Source organism: Maniola hyperantus, chromosome 26 (genome assembly GCF_902806685.2).
Source record: "Maniola hyperantus chromosome 26, iAphHyp1.2, whole genome shotgun sequence".
NCBI classification, from domain to species: domain Eukaryota; kingdom Metazoa; phylum Arthropoda; class Insecta; order Lepidoptera; family Nymphalidae; genus Maniola; species Maniola hyperantus.
In genome coordinates this window covers 4,325,372-4,341,551 of record NC_048561.1, presented here as the reverse complement: position 1 = coordinate 4,341,551, position 16,180 = coordinate 4,325,372, and the positions used below count along the sequence as shown (strand labels likewise).

General features: G+C 38.0%; 2 protein-coding genes and 1 pseudogene across 3 annotated transcripts in view; 1 reads left to right on the top strand and 2 right to left on the bottom strand.

Annotated features, from left to right (window-relative positions):
- The window catches only part of LOC117994138 (phosphate carrier protein, mitochondrial-like), a 263,608-nt gene that overhangs the window by 151,217 nt on the left and 96,211 nt on the right, over window positions 1-16,180 (bottom strand). The window lies entirely within an intron of this gene.
- LOC138404242 (uncharacterized) overlaps window positions 8,108-16,180 on the bottom strand; it is a 107,499-nt gene continuing 99,426 nt past the window's right edge. The window contains exons 1-2 of one of the 2 annotated variants that reach the window (XM_069507758.1): window positions 10,518-10,776; window positions 8,108-9,982 (exon numbers count right to left, since the gene is read on the bottom strand). In XM_069507758.1, the coding sequence (XP_069363859.1) occupies window positions 8,139-9,677 (1,539 nt within the window). In that variant the 5' untranslated portion in view covers window positions 9,678-9,982; window positions 10,518-10,776 and the 3' untranslated portion in view covers window positions 8,108-8,138. Of the gene's footprint in view, window positions 9,983-10,517; window positions 10,777-16,180 lie in introns of those variants that run through there. The other variant, XM_069507759.1, reaches the window with a different exon arrangement.
- Window positions 10,867-14,139, top strand: LOC117994251 (uncharacterized; annotated as a pseudogene).

The following is a 16,180-nucleotide window of genomic DNA, read 5'->3' as shown; positions in this document are numbered from 1 at the left end:
AAGTGACACGTCTAAATTTATTGCTATCTCTTACATAATGTTGCTTGCGGAGAAGGATAGCACTAGACTTAGACCTGTTAATTTAGAGATTGTGTACAAGAGAATCGGCTCCACTGAGTGCCAATTTTTTGAAGACATTCGAAATCAGTCACAAATTAGACCAAAAATTTAGTGTGTGTTGTTATATATTATAGAATATTTTAAAGAATTTTATTAAAATTCTAACTGTTATAGTTAAAAGTCTTATGCGGTCAATTCAATTTTCATCTGAAAATTAAAAACAGTCAAAATTAGTTTTGACTAAAAATATTGGGTAAAATTCAAAAGTGCTTTTAAGAGCTCCCAGCTCCATGCTTTTTTCTGTACTACCTCTAGTGTTTTTAAACGGTTTTTTATTTCGTTAAATTATAAAACTAGTTTTAACTAGCAAACTAGTTAAAACTAGTTTTAACTGCTCAAAAGCAGCTGCAAGTCGTTTGGATCAGTTGGTAAGTAAGAGTTTTGACTTTAACATGACTAATTTTATGAATTTGACTGACTTTATTTTGTGATTTTTAATATTTTATTTTCCTATAGTTTTATCTTCCTTTTAATTGATAGTTTCGGAGGAGTGAAGATTTTTGTGACATACTTAGCACGATCATGTAAGGGGTGTCGTTTTTATAAAGGAAATCAATTTAATGTTATTTTCCTAATTTATTCCTATCAAAATTGGCACAGTAGTTTTAAGTAAAGAACAACAAAAAAAAATTTTAAAATTACATTCCGAATAGCATTTTATTTGCAGTGGGTTTTATTTTTGATAAAATTATAAAGTATTATTCGTTAAGTATGGAGAAACGCCCCTAAGAATTTTTGTAGTTAGTTAAAAAATGTGCTATTTAACTACTATATAATAAGTGTGTATGTTGAGGTGAAATATACAATGAAAATTTAAGGGGTCTAAAATCAAGACTGCTATTTTAATTCGCAACGAGTAAAACCGTGTGTGCCTGTATTCACACGGTTTTGTCAGACTTGTGTGTGTGCAACACAGTGTGTTTGTCAGATTTCAGAGGGTTTACAGTAGTGGGCTTATATGGGTTGATCATGATGATGATCATCAATCAGACTGGGCTAAAGATTAAAAAAGCCGGCCAGGTCCGAGTCATGCTCGCCCCTTTTGCAGGACAAATCAAAAACTGTTATGCATAAAAAAAAAATTACAAAAAAATAAAAACCGACTTCGATACACAAACACTAAAAATTGAAAAATAATTTAATTTATTACCGAATATATTATGTATACAAGAGTTGATATAGTTCCATAATAATATTTTTTGGTGCCGGTGCCAATTAGCTTCAGCTGCGCGAATCGTCTAGACTTCGAATTTTTATGAGACTCCACAATGGCACCTCATTGGCACCGACCCCAAAAATATTATTATGGAACTATATCAACTCTTGTATACATAATATATTCGGTAATAAATTAAATTATTTTTCAATTTTTAGTGTTTGTGTATCGAAGTCGGTTTTTATTTTTTTGTAAAAAAAATTTATTTCACAATTTTTAGTGGCCCCATGGTATTAAAATATGCTATGCCTGGTTAAAAATCTATTGTTTACTAAGCTATTACACTGATCGCGAGCAATTTACTCTTATCCGTTGAGGAGTTCCATTATCTATCTTTGAAGATGTTCATCAGATCTTCACCAAATTTAAATGGGACCAACTTTGAAGTATACCCTTTCAAACAAAAAAAGGATTTTTAAAATCGGTCCAGGCGTCTTCGAGTAATCGGGGAACATACATAAAACAAAAAAAGATTCCGACGAATTGAGAACCTCCTTTTTTTGAAGTCTGTTAAAAATAAATAAAAATCTGTTTCAGAATGTACAGGTAAAGCCCTTTCTTATGATACCCCACTTGGTATAGTTATCTTACTTTGAAAATTGAAAAAAACTAATGATTTGTCCATGAACACATTTTTTTGTGATGTGTGTGTTTTTTTTGTGACCAAAAATTCACGGTTTTCGTATTTATTCCTTTACTTGTGCTATAAGACCTGCCTATCTACAAAATTTCATAATTCTAAGTCAACGGGAAGTACCCTTTGGGTTTTCTTGACAGACACGACGGAAAGACAGACAAGTGATCCTATAAGGGTTCCTTTTTTCCTTTTGAGGTACGGAACCCTCAAAAGTGAAACAGGCAGGGCACTATATTATAGTATTGTGTATTTCACCTCTATTCTGATGTTGTTATGACGATTGTTTATTCGATTGTACAAAACGCTTAGATACAGGGTGTAACCAGAACGCTGGCACGAAGACAGATCATAGTATAGGGTTGCCATAACAGCTTAAGTAATGACCGGGACAGTGCCTAGTGATCGAAAGTAAAAGAAAAAAAAAACACGTTTAGTAAGGTTTTAAATTTATTAAAAAAGATTTAAAAAAAAATTACATAAGTACGTAAAATCAATATAGTGCGAAAATCCGAAATCCGAAGAAATCCGAAAAGTATAATAAAAATTAGTGCACAATGCACTAATTTTTATTATACTTTTCGGATTTCTTGACCTTATTTAGGAGTTCCGGTTCACCCATAACATATTTGTGGAATTCGGAACATGTCATGTTATAGTTGCACTTGCATTGAATTATGCTTTCAACCGTGTCAACGTGAAGGCGATTGCGTTCATTTGTCCACTGTGCAGCTACTAAAGAAAATATTCTTTCCACATTGGCGTTATGACCAGGGATGGCGTATAAATATTGGCAAAACAAAATCAAAGTCTGTTTCCTTTCTAAAACATCTGTCTCTTGAAAAAAACTTAACCATTTTTGGTGCATGTCTTTTTCATCCCAAGATTCGTTACCTCTTTTTTTTTTCTACAAAATCTTTAAGGTATGCTATTTCTTCGAATACACTGTCGCCAATAACTATTCCCTTTTCTTGTAAATAGCTCACTGTCTTTACAACATCCTGCCATTGTGGTGGGGTAGTAAGACTCATCCATGAAAATATGTCATATTTTGTCAGTGGACAACTCCACTGTCGTAAATATTCCAAAGCCGTTTTATAATAATTATCAATATCATCGTCAAATAACGTTATTAAATTTGAATGCTGGGGATTTTTTACTATTTTATCATATTCGCTTTTGGTTTGAATTCCCAAAAATTTTACTGCTGCACGTTCTGATAGTATTTTTTCAAGAGAATCTATGAGTTCTTTAACTTCAATTATTGTTATATTTTTTTTTCTATTTCTTTATTTGCTTCTCAAATAAAAACGATTGACTATGTAAAAATAAGAAATAAATTTGTGACAACGGGTGGTTAAAGAAATCGATTATCGCTTTGGGTGGTCTGGTTTCCGACAAAAAAAAATCTCTTAATGGTTCCCACAGTTTCAAAATACGTTCTATTGCTGGCAATAATGACAACCACCTAGTTCTTGAGTGGGATTGTAAATTTGCATGAATGACATCAGCTGCCTCACAAAAAGATTTAAGACGTTCATTGCGTACTGTAAATATCGAAAAATATTTGTAAATTTTGAGTACCACTGACTCCACATCAACTGAAAGTACATCTGCAGATGTCGATGCTGTATTATGTAGGATGTGCGCAGGACACCCAATGCCTTCGATATCTTTCGAGAGCTTAGTTTTAAGTTTAAAATGAACGTTGTTCGTCCCATGCCTATCTCGTCCTCCAAAATTTGTGTTAGTATTGTCAGCGCTGTACGCGATTAACTTTTCCAATGAAATATTTAAGTTACTCAATGTATTTATACAGAAAGAAACAATAGTTTCTGATGTTTCGTTTTCCAAAGAATCTAATTTTAGCAATTTCAGTTGCATACCATCGGTTTCCGAGAAATACTGAATGAGAAGGGGAAACAACTTTTCAGCGTTATGGTTACTTGCATCAGTTAAAATTCCATAAAAAGGAATTTTTTCTAGTTCCTGTTTAGTTTTTAGCACAGAATGTGGTGCCAATACGTTTTTTATTATTGCTGTAGCTTTGGTTCGTGCAGTTGACTGTTTTGCGGCTATTTTTGAATCAGGATACAGAGTAGCGTTCAATTTAGTGTTGCAGTCCAATGAATTAAAAGACTGATGGTGATTAATAACTTTGTAAGCCGTTGTAAGTTCTGCTGCACACACTAAAGTATCTTCTGGTGTGTTTTCTCTCACCATATACGACGAAATATCTCTTGAAGTAGAAGCTGTCGATATCTTAGATTTATGTCCATTAGACTTAATGTGGTCCTGTATCGACGTCTTACCACTATGGCTCACGGAAATAAATAAATTACATACTGTACAGTGCGCTTCGAATTCATTTCTGCCTTTCTTTATAAACGACCATTCTTTTGTATAATTATCTGAGAAATGGCACTTACGTTTTGGCATTTTAAACTACCTTTCCTCCTATCAGGCGTCGTAGATTCGGTTTGTTGATGTACAACACGACAAATAAATAAGGGACACTGACACAACAAAACGCAAGCGACAATGCGTGCTGATGCGCGCCAACTGGCAAGGCGAGGGCGGTGTGGCGAGACGGTCGCCAGGGGTAGGTGCGCGGGTGGCAGGGCTCGCTCACGCACACATGTATACGCCCGCGCCGCCGCGCCGTTACGTCGTCGTCGCGTAAACGCATTGTCAGCCAAACCACGCGCGCGAGCGCAGGCGTCGCGGCGCGGCGAGGTCTGCGTTGACAGTTCATTAATTTGTTTTTGAAATACCGGGACATTTTGTAGGATAACTGGGACGACCGGGACAGAAGTTTTAAACCGGTGACATGTCCCGGTGTACCGGGACGAATGGCAACCCTATCATAGTACCTACTGATGATTATTTATATGATACTAGCTGACCCGGCGAACTTCGTACCGCCTAGCAGGCAATTCTTTAATTTTTTTTAAATATTTTAAAATTTTCCCTCCGTAAGAACCATCCTCGTACTTCAAGGAATATTATAAAAAAAGAATTAGCGAAATCGGTTCAGCTGTTCTCGAGATTTGCGATGAGCAACACATTTAGTGATTCATTTTATATTATAGATGTACCACAAAAAAAAACGCGAAAAATAAAATAATCCCAATCATTTTGTAAAAGTTTACGATATATTGCGACTTAAACATCTGTCGCTAGAGGTCAACGCACGTTGCGTAAGTTGGCCTCTCCGAGTCAATACCGTGTCATAGGCGGGGCATTGACCCGATTTTAGCACGCTATACATTGCGGGTAACTACAAAATGAGGCAAATGGTTAATGGTATTGGATTGTGGTGTTTAGGTAGTATAACAATAACGCGAAGCTTTTGCTAGCGTTCTCGTTACGCCCTGTATATACTTTACGATCAAAATCTATAGGGGTTTATAGCGCTCTCTCAGTTACGTAATCCCATACAAATGACAGAGACGAAAATCTCAGTGGGTGCTAACCATTTTGAGACACCAACCAATCACAAACGAAACTATTTTCTAATTGAATTTGCGATTTTTGTCTCTATCATTTGTATGGGATTACGTAACAGAGAGAGCGCTATACTAACTTTATTCCGCGGGTATTGTATAGTTTAAATTTTATGTACAACTGAATAAGTACAGTACGCGGCAGAAAGTAATGTACATCGGCCTTTAGAATGACATTTCGGCTTTGTAGAGCGTTGTCTCTGTCACTCATACCTATATGACGTTTTGTCGGTCTCGACGACAGAGACAATGCTCTACAAATCCGCTATCTCCTTCTAAAGGTCGATGTACATTACTTTCTGCCGCGTACTGTAAGTCTATGTAAGCCAGTGTTGTTATCTATTAAATGTCTATATTATTACGATGAAATATATTTATATCATTATTGTAAATTTTATCCTAGAGAATGTATGTAAAAAAGAATAATTTAATCCTATAAATAAAATTTTATTTTCCAATTTGTTTTACATGTGTTGTCCGGTGGTTTAACATGAGTACAAGATCACTGTATATTGCAGCAGTAAACAAGATCCAGATAGCCTTGATGATTGCCAACCTCCGGTAGGAGATGGCACTTGAAGAAGAAGAAGAAATTTGTTTTAACGCTAAGCGGTTGTTAGACGATGAATCTGGCCACAAATCAAAATGTTTCCTTGTTCAGATTGATCATCTTAATTGATAGAAAATATGTGTACCATGTTCGGGGCGACAAGCTAATGGACTTACAGCCGTACTCCGAGTCGCTTAATCGTTACTTATGTTTAGTTAAAACGAGACAGAGCTCTACCACTACCACTAGCATATGATATCATAAAATCAATCCTTAAGATCTCATCTAATAAAAAGTATCTATGTCTACAATGGATCCCATCTCACATAGGTTTGCCAGGTAACGAGGAAGTCGACATCCTAGCCAAAGAAGCATCGTATTCTGACTGGTCATTTGATGGGCTACCCTATTTCTGTGATCAAATTTTTTTAGTAAAAGAAAGATGTTTTGATATGTGGAAGGAACATTTTGACCAGAGATCTCTCATCAAAGGCATAAGGTATAAGACTATACAGCCATCCCTCCCTTGGCAACCGTGGTTTATTGGTGCTAAGTTAAGTAGATGCGAAATTGTAGTAGCTTTAAGACTACGTTTCGGTCACATTCCACTGAACGGATTTGAAAATCAAACTCGCCAAAATACACTGAATGCGATATAATCGAAGATGTGTATCACGTCTTAGTGGAGTGTGTCCGGAACGAAATAGAAAGGCTTAATTTTATAAATAGGTTTAATATTGATTTGAGAGATGTGGGTACTTGTAACAGTGTTTTGGCCCACCCTTTGTCTAAGGAGGCCAGAGCACTGTGCAAACTGTATAAGACGTACTCAAATCTTAGAAGTTAGAACATAATGAAGAATGTTTGCTCCTATGAGGGTGACATGTTTAGGTTATAAACAAACCCTCTGCGTATTTTCCCCAACACAGGGAGGAACGATCATGAACTATGAAGTTTGGATCACGATGGCTTTGGGAGATAACGGGTAATATGCCCCGGGATGCAAGCTATCTCTGTACCAAATTTCATTAAAATCGGTTGAACAGATGGGATGTGAAAAGCTAGCAGACAGACAGGCACTACACTTACACTTTCGCATTTATAATATTAGTATGGATATGTATTAAAACTGCATTTTAGCATTGAATAGATGATCTATTGACGAGTTCGCCGAAATAACTCCAAAAAACGTTTTCTTATTCCCGCTGAATTTGTTTTGCATAAAGGTTAGGTACTTTGTTCGTAAATGAGGTTTAACGCTTCTGTTGGAAACAGGAGCTTGAAAAAATTCATAGGCGTCTCCAATTAAGCCTCAATAGCTCAACCGGTATAGGAGTGGACTGAAAACCGAAAGGTCGACGGTTCAAACCCCGCACGTTGCACTATTGTCGTACCTACTCCTAGCACAAGCCTGACGCTTAGTTTAAGAGGAAAGGGGAATATTAGTCATTTAACATGGCTAATATTCTTAAAAAAAAAATAAAAAAAAAAAATGTAAAATTTCTTCTGGTATTTTATTTTATTTTATTTATTTGGTTAACTTTCGGCTACTTACTAAAAAAAACTTATTCTGAACATATAACTTACTAAATGTAGTCGCCATTTACAAGTTAACACAATATTTACAAAAATATGTTAGAAAATAAAAATACATTACAACAATAAGTCGATGAAATATTAGGGGTTAAAGTATGAAATTACCGATTTGTACTGAAAAATAAAAATTAGTTTTTTTTTAATTTAACATATTTATTTAATCAAAATAATTACCATTATTATCTATACATTGCTGCCATCTGTTGGCGCATCACGCCGGGTTTGGGGGTTTTTATCTTTTTCAAACACTCGTTTGACTTGCTCAAGAGTTTAATTAAAATTAGTTTAGTTCACACTGGAGAATGTTTTATAATATCCTTTAACAATAATTAGAGAAAAAACAAAGTGTCAAATTAGAGACGTCACTGTCACACCGAGCGGCGACGCCTCCGCTCCCCCACTTCGCCACAGAGCAGACCACGGTAAGTTTGTGTGCGCGCGCACACAAACTTACCGTGGTCTGCTCTAGACTACTGCTACCGTGGAATACTCCGCGCCCTGGAAATCCTTCGGTTTTCAAGCCTTCCTTTCTGGGTCGTTGGGGTTCGGAAGCAGACGGGGGCCGATGGCACGACGCACGACGCCCCTCGCCGTATTGACGTCAACGACTCGCGTCACGCCGTCCTCTCCCGGGAACAACTTTTTGATCCGTCCCAGGCGCCAATGAAGTGGAGGTGTGCCGTCCTCCTTCAGCACCACCAAGTCGTCGACCCGCAAGCTTTGTCTTGTCGTCCGCCATTTGACTCGTTCTTGAAGCTCGGCAACGAATTCGTGGCTCCAGCGCCGCCAGAAGAGCTGCCGCATCCGCTCGACGCGTTGAAATCTATCGATCTGGCTTTCCCTGGTTTCCAGCAAGCACGGACCCGGCAGCGCCACAAGGGGTCTTCCGATCAAAAAGTGGCCCGGGGTTAAGGTATAGAAGTCGTTGGGTGAGGAACTGAGTGAATAGAGAGGTCTACTATTGAGGATAGCCTCTATTTGAGTAAACAACGAGCACAGCTCCTCGAACGTTAAATGTGTGTTTCCTACGATCCGGGCTAGGTGAAACTTCGCCGATTTCACGCCGGCCTCCATCAACCCATTGAAGTGAGGAGCGTACGGGGGAGAGAAGCAAAATTCGACTCCTTCGTTGGCGGCAAAATCATGAATAGCATCGGCATTGGCTTGCAGGAATTCGCGGATTTCTCTCGCCACCGCGACGTAATTTCCACCGTTATCGCAATGAATTGACCTTGGGAGACCTCTGCGCGCGATTAGTCGCTTGAGCGTTAAAACAAAGGCGTTTTGGGACAGTTCTGAGACTGTTTCTAAATGGATACACTTGTATTTGAAACATATGAAAATACATAAATAAGCTTTCGATATTTTGCAACCACGACCTTTGCGATCCGTGATCATAAATGGCCCAGCGAAGTCAGTTCCAACAACATGGAAGGGAAAATCTGGCATAAGTCTATCCGAAGGTAAGTTGCCCATGATATTCGTGGCCGATCGACCCTGAAAACGCCTACAAACTATACAGTTTAGCACGATGCGTCGCGCAAGGTTTCTACCGCCTATAGGCCAGAACCGAGTTCTAATAGAGGCCAGCAAAGCCTGCGGACCTGCATGTAAAAGTTTGCGGTGTTCCTGCTCTAACAGCAATTTTGTAAAATAATGTTTAGAGCTTAACAACATGGGGTGCTTCATGTCGAAGCTATATTCGGAAGCTTGTATGCGTCCACCTACCCTAATTAGACCTTCATGGAGAAAGGGGTTAAGTGCCGCAACATTAGATTTAGGTTTTAGTGACTTTCCTTTTAATAGTATGTCGTATTCTTTGCGAAAGGACTCTAACTGGGAGATGTAAGCTAATTTTTGTAGCGCTTTGTCAAGCTCAGACGCGGATAGTGAACCGGTGAGTTTGTTTTTTGGGTTTTTACAATTATATAAAAATCTATTGATGTAGACAAAAATATTTTGTATCGTTTTTAGTTTAGAATGATTTTGCATATTAAATAGTGATGCTTCTGCATCATTTGTTTCGACGACGTGCGCCTTTAATAGGAAGCTCATTTATGCCTTTGCGATAGAACTCTGGTGATCTAGATTCATTTCAAGCATTTTAGCATTCATTCAAAGCATTTTGCACTGCCTCCTGAGAAGAAAACTTTTTATCACGCAGAAAATTGACCAAATCACAAAAAAAATGGTAGTCCGTTGGAGCAAGGTCTAGCGAATACGGAGGGTGACGAATGGTTTCTAATTGTAGTTCAATTGCAGTTCCTGTAGAGTTAAAACGGTTTCTCGTCCTGTATGAGGTCTCGCGTTATCATGGAGCAATAATGGTGAAGATCGATTCATAAGTCGGGGCTGTTTCACTGCTAGTTTCGCTATCATTGTTCGGAGTTCGGCGCAGTAGACATCTGCCGTTATTGCTTGACCAGATCGGAGAAAGCTATAGTGAATAACACCACGCTGAGACCACCAAACAATTACCATTACCTTTTTATTGGTAAGCTTTGCTTTAGGACACTGTTGCGGCGTTTGACCTGGGGTCAGCCATTGCATTTTCCGCTTACGATTATCGTAAAGAATCCATTTTTCATCACATGTCACAATTCGATCCAATATCCCTTCATTTCTGTATCGATTCATCAAGGCAACGCAAGTTTCAACACGCGTTTCTTTCTGCAGATCAGTCAAATCATGAGGCACCCATTTTTCATATTTTTTTATTTTATTGATTTGACGCAAATGAGTCCAATATTGTTGGTAAGGTAACGTTAAACCATGCCGCTAATTCCTGGGTAGTTTGGCTCGGATCGGCTTCCACCATCTCTTTCAAATCATTGTTATTCACCTGTGTGGGCGGTCTTCCACGTGGTTCGCTCTTCAAATCGAAGTTTCCATCACGAAAGCGTTTAAACCAAAATCGCACAGTGCATTCATTAGCAGTCCCCTCTCCAAACGCAACATTAATATTGCGAGCTGTTTCTGCCGCGTTAGTTCCGCGTCGGAACTCGTATTCAAAAATTACACGAATTTTCGAAGTATCCATCTTTATTGTCTAAGCTGAAAAAAAAACAACTGAAAGTTGATAATCGAATGTTGCACATTTTTTAAAAGAAGAACTACATAGGTACCGTATGAAAAAAAAAATTCACTCAAAAATCTCAAACCATGAAGGTTCTATGTAAATTCGAAGTACCTATTACAATAAAACGGCAATTTCATACTTTAACCCCTATTACAAAAAAGACATGAAAGAAGTGTATCTAATAATATTAACTATGACTAATAAAATAAACTGCTGAGTATGGTGAGTGCAGTGTGTTAAAACTGTTTGAGAATGGCAGATAAGACTCAAGATATCTACCTGGATGTAACATTCACAACCTAAAAATGATCATCAACATCCTGATCCAAACTGTTTACCATGTGTTTCTTTCTCAACGAATTCGTCAAGTGTACTAGAACCGCTAAAATCGTCGTACTTTGTGTTCCGCTTGCGTCGTCTGGGGTAAGTCTGTTGCTGATATTCATGACAGCCTCTCTCTCAGCTGGCTTGTGTTTCAATATTTGAAAATGTAGATCGCATTGTTTGGACATATCCATGTAATGATTCATCAAGGGTGTATCCTACGGGGTAAGGTCTATTTTTATAGACGATTGCAGCGACGCACTAGTTGATTGCACGCGTTCCCTCCGAAAAATAAAACGTTTTTGGTCGTAACAAATGGGTCGGACTTCCCAACAAATTAGGCAGATTGATCCATTTGGCTGAAAAAGGAATAAATATTTATTATTTTTAAGGTGTTCTTTTTTTCAATAAACAGCTTTCTATTCTATTCTATATATTTCTATAATACACGACAGATATGAGTGTGGCTTTTTTTGCTGAGCAATACGATAGGCGACCTTGTATGATGCTTCAAGACATGGTTTTTGAGTTGGGGTGAATCCAAGTTTAGGTAAAGTGCCTTTTTCAAACCGAGCCTTTTTAGCGCGAAAATCATCGATGCTGTCAGATATATTTCCAGGGTTGGTATTTCTAAAAATTGAGTTGCTATACTTGAATGGTCAACTCAATGCCTATTTAATTGACGATAAAATGTACTTATTTCATAAGGGATTCCTTATTATTTTTAATTTAGAAAGTAGCGCGACACAGGGGGCATTGTGTGACGCGACCGCGGCAGCGCATGCACAGCAGATGGCCGTGCAGGCACTGCCACAGTTGACAATGGTTCTTTCCCTTCCCAACAAAGTAGGCAGATTGATCCATTTGGCTGAAAAAGTAATAAATATTTATTATTTTTAAGAAATAATTTTTCTGTCTAAAAGACTCCGATGCCTCTTTTCAAAGCCCTGCTTGCGCCAAGCTATATTATGTTAAATTATGTTTAAACATCAATTTAAATATGGATTAGCGGACTGTATCGAGATATAAGTATAATAACCGTGGTGCTAATAAACTGAGAAAGGATTTAGTCAGAAAGGAAGGCCGGGTTCCCACTACGCCGGACCGGCAGATCTGCCGAAAACCGGACACCGGACAGAGTGTTCACATTACATCGGATCCCGGAAGAAATTCAGACAGTCCTCAGTTGAATTTGGACCTGCGCGCACAATGGACGACGAAATTGTTGTGTTGTGGTGGTATCTTAATAGAAGGCAAAATAAAAGAAAACATTGGGTACACCCTATTTTACGGGAAAGATTTTCACTTGGAACATTTGAAACATTAATGGGTGAACTTAGAAGAGACGAATCAAAGTTCTTCAATTATTTTCGAATGACAGCAACCACTTTTGACGATTTACTGGGACGACTAGACATAAGAGTACGAGATACAAGTTTCAGAGAATGTATTTGCCCAGAACAAAGATTAGCCATATGTCTAAGGTAAGATTATTTTATGCACTAGATTGCGTAATAATAGTTTTGACGTAGGTACCTACTTAAGACTGTATGAATGAATGAATGTTTGCTATGTATGTTTGTTTCATGAATGTGAATATATATAATGTGTGTGTGTGTGTGAGGGTGTATGTATTTGATAATCATTATGAATTAAAAATGCAAACAATTATTTAAGTATTTATTTGTACTCAAACTTAAATCCCTTCAAAATCTAAGTAATCTGAGTCTTGGGAATGTATGGAACGATTACTAGATGCTGATGGCGAAGCTGGAATCGGATTCGATGTCTGAGATGAAGTTGATGGTATAGATGTTGTTGCCTGTTGATTGCTACTATTATATTGCGTAGAGTATCCAGGGTAGTGTTGATCTTGCGTAGGTATTGGCTGTTGATTGACGCTATTATGTGTGTAGTATCCAGAATACTGATCTGGTCCGGTTATCTGATTATATGAATCACGCCAATGTCCGTAATTTGGTCTCTCATAATTCCTACTTTTAATTTTTTGCAACATTGTCATGACGCTAGCTTGAAATTCTAAAGTCTCTTCGATAGTTAAAGTGTTCAAGATTGGTATAATGCCTTTGAAGAAAGATAGATGATGGTTTTCCTTTTCTGGGTTTATTCTGGAGTCCAAAAACTTTACCATCCTGTCATTTACCTCTTTATTATCAATTTTTTTTTATCTTTAATTAAAGGTGAACGAAAATCTGATTCCATGCCTACTTCAGTCTCGGTTCTTGCTTTTTTTGAAACTGACTCATGTGGTGGTCGAGGTTCGGAGACTTTTTTCAAAAACATTAATTGCTCGTGATATAAATAATTTCGTGTCTTTTTGGTCGAAGATCCAGATTTAGACTCATCTTTTTGTTTCTTTACTGTCTTAAGCCACGAATCTCGTATATTATTCCATTTAGTTGAAACCTGTTTTCCTGAAATCAATAAAAAAATATCATAAAACAATACAATTTGTTTCTTGGTGACGTATAAAGTAATAATGTATTAACAAAAAATACTTTTTTTTTCAGATATTTAGCTTCAGGATGTTCATTCAAAGAAATACATTACTCATACAGAGTAGGCGTTTCGACAATAAGTAAACTAATAAAAGAAATGACCCACGTCATTTGGGAAAACCTAAAGACAGATTTCCTTAAGCTGCCTGATACTGAGAGAGAATGGGAGGACATCGCTTCAGGATTCGAAAGAAAAGCCAACTTTCCTCACTGTCTTGGAGCAGTAGATGGCAAACATATCAGAATTTTGAAACCAGCCAAGAGTGGTTCTATGTTCTTTAATTACAAGGAGTATTATTCTTTTGTATTAATGGCAGTTGTCGATTCAGAGTACCGATTTATTTTTATTAGTGTGGGCTCATTTGGCAAGGAATGCGATTCCAGTATATTAAAGGATAGTACATTTTGGCAAAAGATCAATGATGGTACTTTAAATGTACCAAAGCCTAGACCGCTTCATGAAAACTTGCACGAAGAATTACCGTTTATACTTGTTGGCGATGAAGGCTTTGCTTTAACACCTAATCTCCTACGTCCATATGGAGGTACACATTTGAATACTGATAAAAAGATTTTTAACTATAGACTAAGTCGAGCAAGAAGGTATGTTGAGTGCGCTTTTGGTATTCTGGCAAATAAGTGGCGAATAATCCATCGAGCTATAGATCTCAACGTAGACACAGCAATTCAAGTAATTAAAGCTTGTGCAGTCTTACATAATTTTGTAAGAGAAAAAGATGGTATAAATTTTGAAAGTTACCAAAATATAGAACATAGACAAGAACAAGAAACTACACTCATGAATCGAAATGTGTCGAGTCGAGGTGGCCCTAATGCCAACGCTATACGGACATCATTTACTAATTATTTTGTTTCAGATATTGGTTCCGTTCCGTGGCAGGCAGCAGCTATAAAATAAAATTTATCAATGCATTTACATTCTATCAATAAAACATTAAAAACTCACCGTACTGTTTTCTTTCTTTTTCATCCAGTTCATCGAAGTTTGGTTTCAGTATTAAACATACTTCACGCCATGCTGCTAACTTTAAGTTTTTGTCTTTATAAACGTCTTCGGTCTTATCCCACAGAACAGGTCTCTCTTGGACAAGCGTAATTAAAGTTTCTGCTTGAATATCCATGCTAAACGTCTACTTTTACCAGAACATGCGAGCCGAATGACGTGAGTGGAACACGGGCGGGGCGAGGGGAGCACGAGCAGGGCGAGCGGGGGACAGATACCGGCACAAACTCGTTCACATTACTCCGGGCCCGGTCGTTCTACCGGCAATTCGTAGTGACAAAACGTTCGGTAGAAATGCCGGGCTCGGCAAAAATGCCGGACCCGGGATAATGTGAATAGCTTCGAATACAGCACTTACTTGAAAATCTGCCTTTGAAAATATATCTTCCAATAATGGCTGCCGTAAATTCTTCACTTCTTCCACAGGTTTCTTCTTCCATAAATTTCACCGCGATTGAGGCACAAACATATATGATTAATTTAAGTTTTCGTTTTTAATTTTTTCGATTGTTGTTTTTATTTTACTCACCGCCTCCATGGCGCGGTTGCGCTTTGCACTGAAAGTAGCGCGACACAGGGAGCATTGGGTGACGCGACCGCGGCAGCGCATGCACAGCAGATGGCCGTGCTGGCACTGCCACATGGGCGGCGACATGTACTCGAGGCACGTTGGGCACTCCAGCAGCTCCAGCAGGCTCTGCGGACCACACGCGACCACGAGAGAACGAGCGGCGCGCGGGAAGTGTACAGGTGTTTGAACAAGAGCGGCGAGAACAGTGTTATATGTTAGCGTTTAAATTATCATGAGTGGTATCCATTACCAATATAGTATGACTGATGGTTCAGTTTTATACGTACGGAAACTGACATTATAATGTTAACAGTGGGTACGTAACACGATAAATAAAAATGTTGAATTTTTGATATTTCGACCCAGACTCATGCAACTGGGTCAAAATATCGTATTAATCGTGGTACTGAACCGCCATTTAAGTACGATTATGTATGATTACGATTAAATTATTATTATTAGTTTCAACAGGATGTGTCAAAAACGTACTTCCTCGCGGATGAAGTCCAGGTAGTTTATAAAAGATACTTACTCGGTTGAGCTCCTGCATCTCTTCAATTGCGGCTGTAATGGCTTCTTCAGCGGTTTCCGAAAAAACAAAGTAGGATCACTTTATATAATACGAATAGAAATGTACGTTAATCTTTCCCTTTCGCACACTACATCTGGGTATAGTGAGAGAGTGAAGCCTTAAGATGTTCTATCAACTTTGCAGGCTTCGTACTTCCAAGCGACGGGTTCCTCTTTTTTCCTGGACCGACAAATTAAACGTATGAGCTACACATTGGTAACGCGAAATATCGAGTGGCTAGACTTGAATGGTCAAAAGGCATTGAGCCTATTTAATTGACGATAAAATGTACTTATTTCATAAGTCATTCCTTGTTGTTTTTATTTTTTTGATTGCTATTTTGAATGGTAATACTTCCAATATCCATCATTTTGCGATGCACGATTCTTGTTACTTTTGTACCTCGAGTCCCACAGACATGGCTCTGCTTGCAGAGTTTCAAGAAACTCAATGACTTTCTCATTAATCGA